The sequence below is a fragment of the Bos javanicus genome, chromosome 2 (assembly GCF_032452875.1).
Source record: "Bos javanicus breed banteng chromosome 2, ARS-OSU_banteng_1.0, whole genome shotgun sequence".
Classification (NCBI taxonomy): domain Eukaryota; kingdom Metazoa; phylum Chordata; class Mammalia; order Artiodactyla; family Bovidae; genus Bos; species Bos javanicus.
In genome coordinates this window covers 106,465,126-106,479,214 of record NC_083869.1, presented here as the reverse complement: position 1 = coordinate 106,479,214, position 14,089 = coordinate 106,465,126, and the positions used below count along the sequence as shown (strand labels likewise).

Below are 14,089 nucleotides of genomic sequence, written 5' to 3'. Positions count from 1 at the left end.
GAGGATTTGGAAACACCCAGATCCCATGTTCTAGGAATACCCAAACCTTCCGGATTCTGAGTTGGCAATCTTGGAAATTTTTGACCTCAGGACTTCTGATTCCAGTCACTTGTGGAGACTTTTTCACTTTCTCTGGCTTTTTGTATGACTTCAATGTTACTGATGCTGAAAGCTAGAAATAGATTTAAAAATCTTTCCCCAAATAGAGCTATAAAATTTTCAGAAATTTTGTGAGGAGCAATATATTTTTTTAATCTCACATATGTAAATATTTAAATATTTGTGAATCTTATTATTTTAATGCTGTTTGCAGAGCAATGGTGACTTAGCTGGACCATTATTGAGAATGTGACCATTGTGTGGGTTATTAGAGATGTGAATGCCCCCATAAGGCACACACACAGGATTCCTCCTCACCCCTTGTTTTTTCAGTTTTTCCCCCACTGGGCCCTTACATCTCTGTGTCTTAGACTGAGTGAGGATAATCCTAGGGATAAAGTTTCTGGGCTATCTGGGGTGATCACGAGAGGAGGGGTGAATTGTACAACCTCTTCTCTGAAACTCAGGAAATTCCCCAGCTTCAGCTCTCGCCTGAACCTGGCCTTGGGCCAGGGCTCCCACAGTTCCTAGGCCAACATCACTGGCCTTCAAGTGTGGTCTGAGGGCCTGCCCCCTGGCCCTGCTGGTCCTGGGAAGGGGATGGAGACCCTAGGAAGCCTTCCTCTTGTGACTCTTACCCTGATTCTTACTGCCTATAAGGCAGAACAGGGCTGGTTACCATCCTTACTCCGTCCTGTCAGGAGAAGTAGGGGTAAGAGAAGAGTGAAGACTGGGGTAAGGGGTGGAGGTCAGAAAGGAATAAGTCACTGGAGGTCAGTGAACCTTCAACAAGTCAGGCTGAGTGATTAGGGTCGGATTTCACAGGCTGGGGCTTATGACAAGGGCGGTGGGGGAGACAGGGATGTCAAGGAAAGGGACAGACTGACCTACAGAGTGGGAGTGGGGAATCCCGCTTGGGACAGAAGTGCTTGCATTGGGTGGTGGGAAGCTGAGTGATGGGGAGAGGACCAGGGACACACGGAAAGAGTTAGCGGTTTCAGGTGAGACTCAGTCGTCTGACATTCCTTCTCTCCAGCACCTGCCCACCGGAGGGAACTTGGGGAGTGGGGGGAGCCCGGGATCCTGCACCTGTTCTCTTTTTCCAGCTCCCTTTTCTCCAACCCCTCATCTGGCTCTTTTCTCTAGAGGTCCTCTCAAAGCCCCCTTCTCTGGCTACCCCGGCTTGCTTCCCCCAGCAAACTGCTTTCCCCAGCCCAACCCAATTTTCCACTCACCCCCAGTTTCTTCACTTCGTCAGCCCTCGCCGCCCCCTCGCCAAATCAGTAGCTTCTCTAGCCTGCCTCTTTGATCGTTCTTAGCTCCGGCCCTGCATCCCCCAGCCCTAGCCCTGTCAGAACCCCTAAGCCCTCCCCCAGCACCCCTCCTCTAGTCCCTTTTCCAGCACGCCAGCTTTCCCGATCCCCGCAGCCCGCCGGAGCCCCGCACGAACCCGATTCGGAAGAGCAGCCTCTTGCTACGCGCCATGAACAGGCCGCGGAGGGTCCGCCGCGCTCGGCAACTGCGGGGGCTCAAGAGCAGGACGAAGACTAGGAGCAGCAGCCCGCAGCTGGCGACCCACAACCACGACGCAGGCCAGCCTCGCCAGGCCATGCTGGGGGCAGGCGCCCGCGGCCCAGGGGGCGGGGCGGGGCGTTGCTAGGCGACGGCTCGGCCCAGGCCCCCACGTGGGGAACCTGAGGGCTTGGGGTCCCGCCCCCTGCACCAGCCGGCGGGGAGACTGGGGGCGTTCTGGCCCCGCCCCGCCATTGACTCGAGTTCGAACCCGCCCACTCGCCACCCTGGGTACTGTCGACTCCCCGAATGCCACCCGGCTGGAGGCGGCCTGGCCCCGCCCCGGGCTGGCCGGCCGGAAGGCGGGGCCGCGCCGGAGCCAGCATCCGACCTGCGCTAATCCCGGTGTACAACTGCCAGAGCCCGTTGCTCGGCCCTACACCCCACCTTGCTCCATTAGGGAGCTCTGGGAGAGGTCCTGGGGACGTCTTCTTGGCAGGAAACCTTAGCCTCATAAACTTTTTCAGCTGAAAGGAACCTGGGGGATAACGTAGGTCAGCTGCCGTTCATTCATTTATTCATTAACTAAACGAATTTTCTGTGTCCTCCTTTGTGCCAGGCTCCGTGCCAGGATCTGAGGATGCAAGGGTCAAAGACACACATTCTCGGCATTCCTGGAGCCTAGAATCTCTCGGAGAAACAAACCAAATAAGCAAACAATTATCTATGCACTTACTATACTTACATATACACATGTGTGTATATATACACACATATACATATACACATGTGTGTATATATACACATACATACCTACCTGCTGTGTGATTATAACACTGTGGTTTATGGAGGTCAGAGAGGGCCAATTTAGGTGTGGAAGGGCTTCCCTGAGCAAGTGAAATGTAAGCCATGCCCTGAATGATAAGACATCCCAGAGGCTGAGAGGGAGTGATTCCACCAAGATTATACAAAAATGATGGCAGAAACAGGAATAGGACCCAAAATAGCCCAACCCGGTGGGATTTCCACATCACTGACCCCTCCACCCCCACCATACTGCCTTCCAGATGAGTTCCAGAGGTTACGATCAGTGGGCTGGAAGAAAATGTAAAGACTGGCATGGTGATCTTTATAAATTTGGGCAAACTGGAACTGGGGCTGGACTTCTTCCAGCTGCAACCCTAGCCTTAGCCCTGCAGAGGGAGGGAAGGAAATCTGCAAACAGTGAAGGCAGTGATCTCTCCTGCAGGAAGATGGTTGGGGAGGGAGTGGGGGAGGCAGGGCTCTTGTTTTCTTCTGTTTCTTTGCCTCTGCCTGTGCTCTGGCTTGAGAGAGGCTGAATAACCTGACCCCCAAACCACACATTTTCTCTTTCCCTCTGATGTACTCTGAGTAGATCACTGGATCTAAAGATTGAGTTCCGAGTGTGGAGAGCATCCAGGTATAGGCTCATTATGCACAATGAATTGGAGGCCTCACTCCTCACCCACCTCTGAAGAAAAAGCCAAGATACATGTTAAATTATCCCCAAACTGAATTATAATCCCAACACCCAATCCTGGGTTTCATTCTGTAACTCCAGACAGTTAAGTTTCTCTTATCTTAAAGGTCAGAACTATAGCCTTCTCCCTTCCTGTCTCCATACCCATAGTTCAGCTTCTTCTCAGTGCCTGGCACATAAAGGGCTCCCAATAAACAAGAATCAGATCGAAATGAATTAAACCCCTGTGTACGCTGCAAAAGAGGCAGGGCTGAGAACACTAACAAGCTAGTTTGTAGAAGGCCCTTCTGGGCCAAGGGAACTTGTGTGTCTCTAAGTCCGTGTCTATACATGCAAAGTGAAGAATTATGGAGCCTGGTCAAAAGTCACTGTGAACACACCTTTCTGCAGGTATGGCTGTGCCAGGCATGATATTGAGAAATCAAAACACAGTCCCTGACATCTGAAACAGGAAATGCAGGCTCAAGCATGAGATTGCAGATACAGAAATGATTGAAGGCTAAATCTATCTCATGCTACACACACATTTACAAGATTGTAGCTAATCATCCAACATACATTTTATGAAATGCAGGGAGCTGGACAAAGCTGGGGATAAGCAGTGAGAGTGGGTGTTTTGGAGAATTCACACAGGGCCAGGAAACTACCTTCCCCTCTTGAACTATCCTGGAAGACGTTCAATATTCACTCCAAATCCGCTTTGGTTTCACCTCAGGTGGCATTAGTGGTAAAGAATCCACCTGCTAATGCAGGAGACTAAAGAGACATTGGTTCAATCTCTGGGTTAGCAAGATCCCTTGAAGTAGAAAATGGGAACCCACTCCGGTATTTCATGGACAGAGGAGCCTGACAAGCTACAATCCATGGGGCTGCAAACAGCTGGACACAACCTCACCACTGAGCACATACACACCTCTCCCATGAGAATCTTTTGCCCTAGCCAGATCGATGCTTCATTATTCACCCTGTCCTGCACTTTATACCCGGTAATACCTCACTGCTTGCAGACATTTGGCTTGGGGGGCACTGCTAAGATGAAGATCAGCCTGCGCTTGGCAGAGCTTTTATTTTGCTGAGATCTCCTCTCATTATCCACAGTTATTATTGAAAACCTCAGGCCCAGCTCCAGTTCCTTTGCTTTCAGCCAATATGCTTCTTAGAGGAAGTAATTTCCCTGCCCAGCCAGCCTTCTACAAATTTTGCGACTTACATACGAAATTTTTAGAGGAAATGCTATTAGCTCTTCTTATTCATATCGTCAAGCAGTATTTCTCCTGGCCTCCACTTTTTCTCACTTTATAAGCAAACTCAAGTATCTCCTTGCTTTAAAAACTTCCCTTGGGAATTCCCTAGCAGTCTAGTGGTTGGCTTCCCTGGTGGCTCAGTTGGTAAAGAAGCCGCCTGCAATGCAGGAGACCTGAGTTCGATCCCTGGGTTGGGAAGATACCCTGGAGAAGGGAAAGGCTACCCACTCCAGTATTCAGGCCTGGAGAATTCCATGGACAGTATAGTCCTTGGGGTCGCAAACAGTTGGACATGACTGAGCAACTTTCACTTTCCAGTGTTTGGGACTCTGAACTTCTACTGCACAGAGCAGGGTTCAATCCCTGGTTAAGATCCTACAAGCCATGTAGTGGAACCAAAAAAAAAAAAACAAACCAAAATCTGGCCTTGACCTTGGGTCCATATCTAATTTATGTTCTGCCTTTATCTTAACACAACCTAGTTTCCTGAAAGGCTCTCTCCTTGTGTGTGGTATTAATAGATTGCATTTTGGTTCTCAATTCTTCATCTCTCCCTGAAAATATACATTTCACCGTGTGACTACACAGCATTCCCATGGAGGTGAAATATACTTCTCCCACACCACTGATGTTGGACTTGGTCTTGTGACTTGCTTTTGCCAATGGAATGTTAGCAGACATGATACAAAAGAGGTCTTAAATATGCTGTAACGGTTAACTTAGACTCTAGCCACAACTTTCACCGTGAGAACATTCCGGGTAGTCCGATGCTGGACTAAGGAGAGTCAAAGACACATAGAGGCGACCTGGATCCACTCACAGCTGGAAGTCAGCCCAGCCCAGTAGTTGTTCAGTCGCTCAGTCCTGTCCAACTCTTTGCGACCCATGGACTGCAGCACTCCAGGCTTCCTTGTCCTTCACAATCACCCAGAGTTTGCTCAAACTCAAGTCCATTGAGTCGGTGATTCCATCCAACCATCTCATCCTCTGTCACCCCCTGCTCCTCCTTCCCTCAATCTTTCCCAGCATCGGGGTCTTTTGCAATGAGTCAGCTCTTCGTATCAGGTAGCCAAAGTATTGGAGCATCAGTTTCAGCATCAGTCCTTCCAGTGAATATTCAGGGTTGATTTCCTTTAGGATGGACTGGTTTGATCTCCTTGCTGTCCAAGAAATGAACAGTTTTCTCCAGCACCACAATTCAAAAGCATAAATTCCTTGGCACTCAGCCATCTTTATGGTCTAAGTCTCCCATCTGTACATGACTACTGGAAAAACCATAGCTTTGAGTAGATAAACTTTTGCCGGCAAAGTGATACTTTTTATCATGCTGTCTAGGTTTGTCATAGCTTTCTTTCCAAGGGGTAAGCGTCTTTCATGGCTGCAGTCACTATCAGCAGTGATTTTGGAACCCAAGAAAATAAAATCTGTCACTGTTTCCACTTTTCCCCCATTTACTTGACATGAAGTGATGTGACTGGATGTCATGATCTTAGTTTTTTGAATGGTGAGTTTTAAACCAGCTTTTTCAGTCTCCTCTTTCTCCCTCATCAAGAGGCTCTCTAGTTCCTCTTCAATTTATGCCATTAAAGTGGTATTATCTGCATATCTGAGGTTGTTGATATTTCTCCTGGCAATCTTGATTCCAGCTTGGGATTCATCCAGCGTGGCATTTCGCATGATGTACTCTGCACAGAAGTTAAATAAGCAGGGTGACAATATACAGCCTTAACATACTCCTTTCCCATTTGGAACGAGTCTGTTGTTCCATGTCCGGGTCTAACTGTTGCTTCTTGCCCTGTATTCAGGTTTCTCAGGAGGCAGGTAAGGTGGTCTGGCATTCCTACCTCTTTCAGAATTTTCCACAGTTTGTTGTGATCCACTCTGTCAAAAGCTTCATACATTGAGTATTCATACATTGGTATGAATTGTATGATTCATACAGATTGGGTATCAACTTGTACAATTTTCCAGACAACAATTCCAATATGCATCAAGGTTTTAAAAAATATACATCCTTTGACTCAATAATTCCTTTTTAGCAACCTGCAAAAGATCTGCCCCCAATGTACACAATGGTGAGGCTGTAAATAGCCAAGAAGTCAGGCAGTAAGGGAAGAGTTGAGGTTCTATGAACCTCTGTGCAGCTTTAAAATGTTTATTTTTTATTCTATTTCGTTTAAAGATGATGTGCATGTCATTACTTTTCTTTTATTATTATTATTATTTATTTATTTATGTGGCTGTTCCAGGTCTTAGTTGTGGCATGCAGGGTCTTTTGTTTTTTTTAAGTTGTGGCATGTGGAATCTAGTTCCCTGACCAGGGATAGAAGCCCGGTCCCCTGCACTGGGAGGCTGGATTCTTAGCCACTGGACCACCAAAGAAGTCCCTAAAATGGCGTTTATAGTTAGAACCCGCGGTATGATTGATCCTGGATTGGATCCTGGACCAGAAAAAGAACACTGGGGGACAACTGCCAAAATTTGAATAATGACTGTAGAGAGGTTTTTAGATTTGTATCAATGTTAATTTCCTGGTTTTGACTCTAACACTGTAGTTAAAAGTAAGAAGTGAACATTTAGGGAAGCTAGGTGGCAGGTGTATGGGACCACCTTGTATTTTTTTGCAAATGTTTTCTAAGCCTGAAATAATTTCAAAATAAAAAGTTTTTTTTAAAGAACAGAATACACACAAACAGAACAGAGTTCATGTCAATAAACATCGTTTTTAAAAAACAGTACCGGTGTCGTTGATCCTGCTTCTTGATTGATACCCATTCTCCAACCCTCCCTGCTTTCCTTGTTAACCCCTGTTGAGCCTGTGAACAGCTAGGGCTCCCATGTGAGCCCCTCCTCCCGACTGGTCCAAGCCAACTGCTGCTCTCGTGGCCCTGCCAAGTGATTGGTTAGACTCTGGAATATGAGACAGTTCTTGCCATTAGATAATAATAGCAAATATTTATATAGCACAAATCATGTGCCAGGCACTATTGTAAGTGCTTTACAGAGTTTAACTGTCAGTTCTCGTGACAACCCTATGAATCAAACATGGATATAATTCCCATTAGCATAGATAAAACATGGGCACCGAAATACCAAGTCAGTCCCTCCAGGTCACACGGTGATTTGCTCCAGGCTGAGATGGGGAGGGAAATAGGCTGGAAAGTGAAGGTGTTAGTTGCTCAGTCATGTCTGACTCTTTGCGATCCCATGGACTGTAGTCCCCTAGGCTTCTCTGTCCCTGGGATTTTCCAGGCAAGAACACTGGAGTGGATTGCCATTCCTTTTCCAGGGGATCTTCCCGACCCAGGGATCGAACCCAGGTCTCCCACATTGCAGGTAGGTTCTTTATCATCTGAGCCAAATAGGCCTTTCATAGTTGTCAAAACAGAATATAATAGGGCTCTGCTCTTTTCTTTTTCTGGGATGCTATTGCCTGCCTGTGATGCCTGGAACTATGGCAGCCGTTTTAGGTCTATGAGGGAGCAGCCCAAGAGGCAATTCCAACAGCTAAAGATGGCAGAGCAAAAGTGTGGATGGAACTAGCGTCCTTGAAGACAGTACCGAGCCCCTGAATTAACCTGTCTGGATTAGCCCCTGAATTTCTTGTTATGTGAGATAAATATTGTTGTTACTGTCTAAGCCACTTCTAATTTTTTTTTTTTTTGATACTTGCAGCCAAAACACCCAAACTAGCACTATGGATAAATTTTACATTTTAATCTAAAATGGAGGGGAGGGGAAACAAGATACAAAACTGTAGAAATTTTGTGTAATTGATATGATGGCTATAAACAAAAATGCATGGAAAAATATTCAAAATGCTATAATGATGATCTTTAATTGATTGACTAATAGGGTATCACTTGTTTTCTTTTTTACACTTTAAAAATATTTTCTAAACTTCTATGATAAGAAGGAATTACTACTTTAATTAAAAAGTATTATTTTATTAAAACAAAGAAAGTAGTCCTCCTTGCTGCCTCATTTTCACATCCCATCAATTCCTAGGTCCCTCTCCTGAGCCTCTGCCCTCATCATTCAATCCTAATTTGACTCTGACCACAGGAACCTCCAACAAATTTGTCACTGTTCTGTCCTTGTCACTTAACCTCTGAGCAGAGCCTTCAGCTTCCATGTCACGGTGTCCTCTGGGTCTTTTTGTGTGTGTGTGAAGAAATAAAACATATTTTATTTATCAAAAAAAAAAGGATTCTAAGATTTCCCTAGTGATCCAGCGGCTAAGACTCTAACTCCCAGTGCAGGGGCCCAGGTTCAGAGATGCCCGATCAGGGAACTAGATCCCACATGCTGCAACTAAGAGTTTGAACGTCACAACTATAGATTCCACACGCCACAACTAAGACCAGGCGCAGCCAAATAAATAATATGATGAATAAAAAAGAATTCTAACAAGGCTCTGCTTTCCGATCGAAAACATGTGTCCCATGATGTGTGGAACAGTATTTAAGCAATGAAATAAATTTCCAGTGGTCATGACTGTGCCTTGTTCTTTTTTTAAATTGGAGTACAGTTCCTTTATCAACGTGTGTGTCCTCTGGTTCCCTTCTCACACCCCCTACAGCTTCCCCTTCTGCTGTCATCCCTCACATTTACTGCTTCCCCTGACTTCAATCACTTGCTATCACTCATCACTCCCAAAGAGAAGTGTCCACTCCAGCTTCCCCCTCTAGTTCCAAACCTAAAGGCCCATCCTCTTTCTGGTCATCTCCAGGTGTGGTGGGGCAGGGCGAGGGGATGGGAAGGGCTCAGTCTCCTCTGTAAAAAGAACAGATAGTTTGCACCAAGTATTTATTAATGATTAACTATAATTACCCTCGGAGAAGGCAATGGCACCCCACTCCAGTACTTTTGCCTAGAAAATCCCATGGACGGAGGAGCCTGGTAGGCTGCAGTCCATGGGGTCGCTAGAGTCGGACACGACTGAGCGACTTCCCTTTCACTTTTCACTTTCATGCGTTGGAGAAGGAAATGGCAACCCAGTCCAGTGTTCTTGCCTGGAGAATCCCAGGGACGGGGGCGCCTGGTGGGCTGCCGTCTATGGGGTCGCACAGAGTTGGACACGACTGAAGTGACTTAGCAGCAGCAGCAGCATAATCACCCAAGTAAAGGATGTAGTGCCAAGCTTGTTGTGGGTACTCACTAAACGTTCGTTGAAGTTATTGCACCTTGTATCATTCTTGCAACATCAAGGTCTGGTCCCTGTGAGTGCTCCGTCATCACCCGAATTTGGGCCCTGAGCCCCAACACATGGTCCGTTGTGGTTACCTCCCGCCCCTGTCGACTTTACATAGGTTATCAGACATAGGCTTTGAAAGCCCAGGTCTGAATCAGATCTGCCTCCTGCTCAAAGCCAGTATCTACAGCATTACATTCACTTGACTTGGTTTAGCAATACAGTCTCAACCCAGTTCTCCAGGGTTCTGTGCTCATGCCGCTCCCTTCCATGTCCCTGGCTTTCAGGCAGCCTGCAGCAGTCATTTTCCTATACTTTTGCCCCCTTCCCCCTGCCCACCACCTGGAGAAATCCTTTAAGGCTCACCTTCTGCCCCAGCACACTGGATATGATCTAAAGCTTTCCAGGATAACTGCAACCAATTAAGGGCCAGGTTCTCTTGGTCTGGGAAGTTTTGCAGGTTCTCCCAGGAGGAGGAAGGGAGGAGGCCCTTCCTGAAGGAGAGTTCAAGCCCAGAGAGACTGAGATGCCCCCACCTTTGACTAACAGTTCCTTGAAAGTCCGACATCCTCTTTGAAGCCCCTGTGATCACCATAACTCTTTGCAGTGCCTGGTCACTACTCTTCCTCCAGACTCTGGAAAACTGCCTGCCACCTGGTAGTCAAAAAGAAATGAATAGTTTGAAATGTAAGCCTTATTGCTTTCCACTTTGAACTATGGGGAGTCCAGCTCAGGGGTGGTGGTGCGGGGTGCCACCGTGGCTTCCTTGTGGGCAGAAATGATGCCCTGTGCTTCCTGGTCTGCCCCTCATCTAGCACCTAGCACCTAGTATCACAGAGGCCTAAGTGTTTCCTTGGGTACAGGGCAAGGAAGACTAGAACCAGCGAGTTTGATTGTCCTTTAAGCCCTAGACATGTACATACAAGTCTTCACATGTATTATTTAATCACCCTAGCCGTATCCTCAATTAAGGTGAACGCCCTGGCTCAGAGAGTCTGTGGAGTACCTCATCACAGAGCTCATAAGTGACAGAGTCAGATCCGGTCCTGGTTTTATTGACCCCAGAGTCCAAGCACTTGGAGAAGGCAATGGCACCCTACTCCAGTACTCTTGCCTGGAGAATCCCATGGACGGAGGAGCCTGGTGGGCTGCAGTCCATGGGGTCACTAAAAGTCGGACACGACTGAGCGACTTCACTTTCACTTTTCACTTTCATGCATTGGAGAAGGAAATGGCAACCCACTCCAGTGTTCTTGCCTGGAGAGTCCCAGGGACGGGGGAGCCTGGTGGGCTGCCGTCTATGGGGTCACACAGAGCCGGACACAACTGAAGTGACTTAGAGAGCGAGTCCAAGCTCTATCCACTGATGCCATGTTGCCAGTTGGGGTAGGGAGTAAGGTAGGGGGTGGTTAGGTCAGATTCAGCCAGGAAACAGATGACTTCCTCAAACTGGTAACCAGAGGAGAGCTTTATGGAAGGACTACTTTACAGGCGACAGGCAGGGGACATGCGGCTCTCCAGGGCTAGGGGCAGTGGGGCTGTCACCGCCTGTAGGCCTGACAGGCGAGGTAGGGAGCAGTTATGGGACTTGGAGGGAGAGAATTGCTGGGACAGGGCCACCTGACTGCTGCTGTGACCTTTGGTTGTGGAATAAGCCAGTCCTTGGTGACTCTTTGGGAGGAAGAACAAATATCCCAGCTCCACTGGCTCCTGGCCACCCCTCTCCTGTGGGGCTCTCCACTGGCCAAACCTAGCTGAGGTTGGAGGTCAAAGGGCTCCCTGCCATGTCCACCCAGGCCAGCCCTGAGCCCAGTGGGGAGGAGGGTGGATGGGTGTGGGGGGCAGATGGAAGGGAGCTAGCCAAACGAGGCCAGAGAAGACACATGGATTTCGGGCAGGTGACTGTAGGTGGGGTGTACTGACCCTTTAGAGGTGAAGGCCTACCTTTCATCTACTGACTGAGACAGCTCTGAACTGACCACTCATCCCATCCTCTGCTCAGAACCAGGGGATTTTCTTAAAATATAGCACAGATCATGTCCTTCCCCTACTCAAAACCGGTCAGTGGCTTTCCTATACAGTGAAACTCCAAATCCTTAACAAGGCCCCGGAGGTTCTGCAGACCAGGCCTTGCTCATGACCTCAGTCAGCCTCCTCTTAGGCCATGCCCAGTGCTCCCCGCTCTTCAGGCACACAGCTCTCCTGGAAGTTTCTGGAATACCCCAAGCCCTTTCAGTTCTGAGTAGCCTCCACCACCTTTACATAGCTTGTCACTTAGAGAATAGTAACAGCATGCCTGCCACTGCATACACAGACACACACTCACAACACACCCATGTCTATAAGGATGTTATCTGTAGATAAGGGAAATTAGAGTGATTTTAAGGCTTGTTTGACCTTGACTCACAGTAAGAAAGACATTTTACATGAAGACCCATACACAATACATACAGAAATAAGACTGAATCAAAGTTCCACAAAACAATAACAATGCCTATATTCTCATTTTTTTCTAGTCCTTTTTTTTTAATGTTGGCATTATCCATTTAATTGATGTTACTAATGGGTCACTACCCGCAGTATGAAAAACGCTGCATTATAACCATCTTGCACCTAGAAAAACGTTGTTGGGGCGGGCCGGCTTTCCTTGCCAATGATAGTCAGATCCTGCCCCCTAGTGGTCGCGTTTGGAAACTGTTCGTGTCTTAGAGGAATACAAGGTGGGGAATACATTATTTTCCAGTAATAAGTACTGAGTGCAGGCCATGCATCTGAAGCCTTGGGGTCTGAGAAGAATCACAGCATAGACCTCGACCCAAAGAATATTCTCCCAACTGATGACCACGTCGTAATTGCTCTAGGTCTGTGCTGTCCAATGTGGCCACCAGCTACATTTGGCTACTAAATATTTCAATACGGCTAGCAATGGCACTCCACTCCAGTACTCTTGCCTGGAAAATCCCATGGACAGAGGAGCCGGTGGGCTGCAGTCCATTGGGTCGCACAGAGTCGGACACGACTGAAGGGACTCAGCAGCAGCAGCAGCAGCAGCAGTGCAACTAACAAATTTACTATTAATTTAATTGTATTTTAAATGTTTTCAGTTATTGGAAAACACTCAAATATGTTTGGAACAAACTTGATATGTGAATTCACTTTTTCAACTGTACATTTTATAAAAACTAAAGATTCCATATTTTTGATGAAAATTTCAAATCCAGATATGCTGTAAGTGTACACGGCATACTGGACATCAGAGACTTAGCATGAGGGAATTCCGTGGTGATCCAGTGGTTGGGACCCTGTGTTTCCACTACAGGGGAAGTGACATAGGAAGTAAGATACTGCGTGCTTTGCACAGACCACCCCCCACACACACACAAAAATCAAAGACTTAGCATGGAAAAAATTCCCATTAATAATTTTTATACTGATTAAGTGTTGAAATAATATTTTTAGATATGCTGGGTTAAACAAATATATTACTAAAATTAAATGAATCTGTTTCTTTTTACTTTTTATTTTTTGGCCACACTGCACAGTATATGGGATCTCAGGTCCCTAACCAGGGATTGAACCTGAGCCCCATGTATCCCTATACTGGAAGCTTGGACTCTTAATCACTGGACTGCCTGGGAAATCCCTCCTTTCACTTTTTAAATGTGCGTAATGAAAAATTTTGAATTACTCATGTGGCTCACACTGTATTTCTGTTGGACAGCACTCACAAAGCTAAGCTCCTTCTCATGTCCCTTCCTCCAGCCCCTCCTGTGCATTTTGCATCCCTAATGGAGAAAGGATGGAGGAAGTTGCAAGAATCCTCATTCAGACTGGGCTTTGGATAGGTGGAGGAATTAGGAATTAAATGGTGGACCTATTAAGGTTGAGAGGCCCATGACCTCACCACTAAGAGTGTGGGCCTCCCACCCACAGCCCAGCACAACATGGAACACATTAGAAATGTGGACTCTCAGGCCCCAACCCCCTACTAAAGCAGAATCTGCATTTTAACAAGATCTCCACATGATTTATGGGCTTCTGAGGTCAAAGCTATGGTTTTACCAGTAGTCATGTATGGACGTGAGAGTTGAACCATAAAGAAAGCTGAGCATCGAAGAATTGATACTTTTGAACTATGGTGTTGGGGAAGACTCTTAAGAGTCCCTTGGACTGCAAGGAGATCAAACCAGTCAACCCTAAAGGAAATTAACCCTCATTGGAATGATTGATGCTGAAGCTCCAATACTTTGGCCACTAGATGCAAAGAGCCAACTCATTGAAAAAGACCCTGATGCTGGGAAAGATTGAAGGCAGGAGAAGGGGACGGCAGATGATGATATGGTTGGATGGCATCGCTGACTCAATGGACATTAGCTTGAGCAAGTTCCTGGAGATGATGAAGAATAAGGAGGCCTGGTGTGCTACAGTCCATGGAGTCCCAGAGTCGGACATGACTAAGTGATTGAACAACAGCAACAACAGGTAGTGCTAGGGGTAAAGAATCCCCCTGCTAATGCAGGAGACATAAGAGATATGGGT

The 14,089-nt window shown here is 46.9% G+C and overlaps 1 protein-coding gene across 2 annotated transcripts in view; it reads right to left on the bottom strand.

Annotated features, from left to right (window-relative positions):
• Positions 1 to 14,089, bottom strand: part of PNKD (PNKD metallo-beta-lactamase domain containing) — a 72,876-nt gene that overhangs the window by 21,105 nt on the left and 37,682 nt on the right. The window contains exon 1 of one of the 2 annotated variants that reach the window (XM_061384693.1): positions 1,550 to 1,953. The exons of the other annotated variant lie outside the window; for it this stretch is intronic. Within the exon in view, the coding sequence (XP_061240677.1) occupies positions 1,550 to 1,710 (161 nt within the window). The 5' untranslated portion in view covers positions 1,711 to 1,953. Of the gene's footprint in view, positions 1 to 1,549; positions 1,954 to 14,089 lie in introns of those variants that run through there. 2 annotated transcript variants of the gene reach the window in all.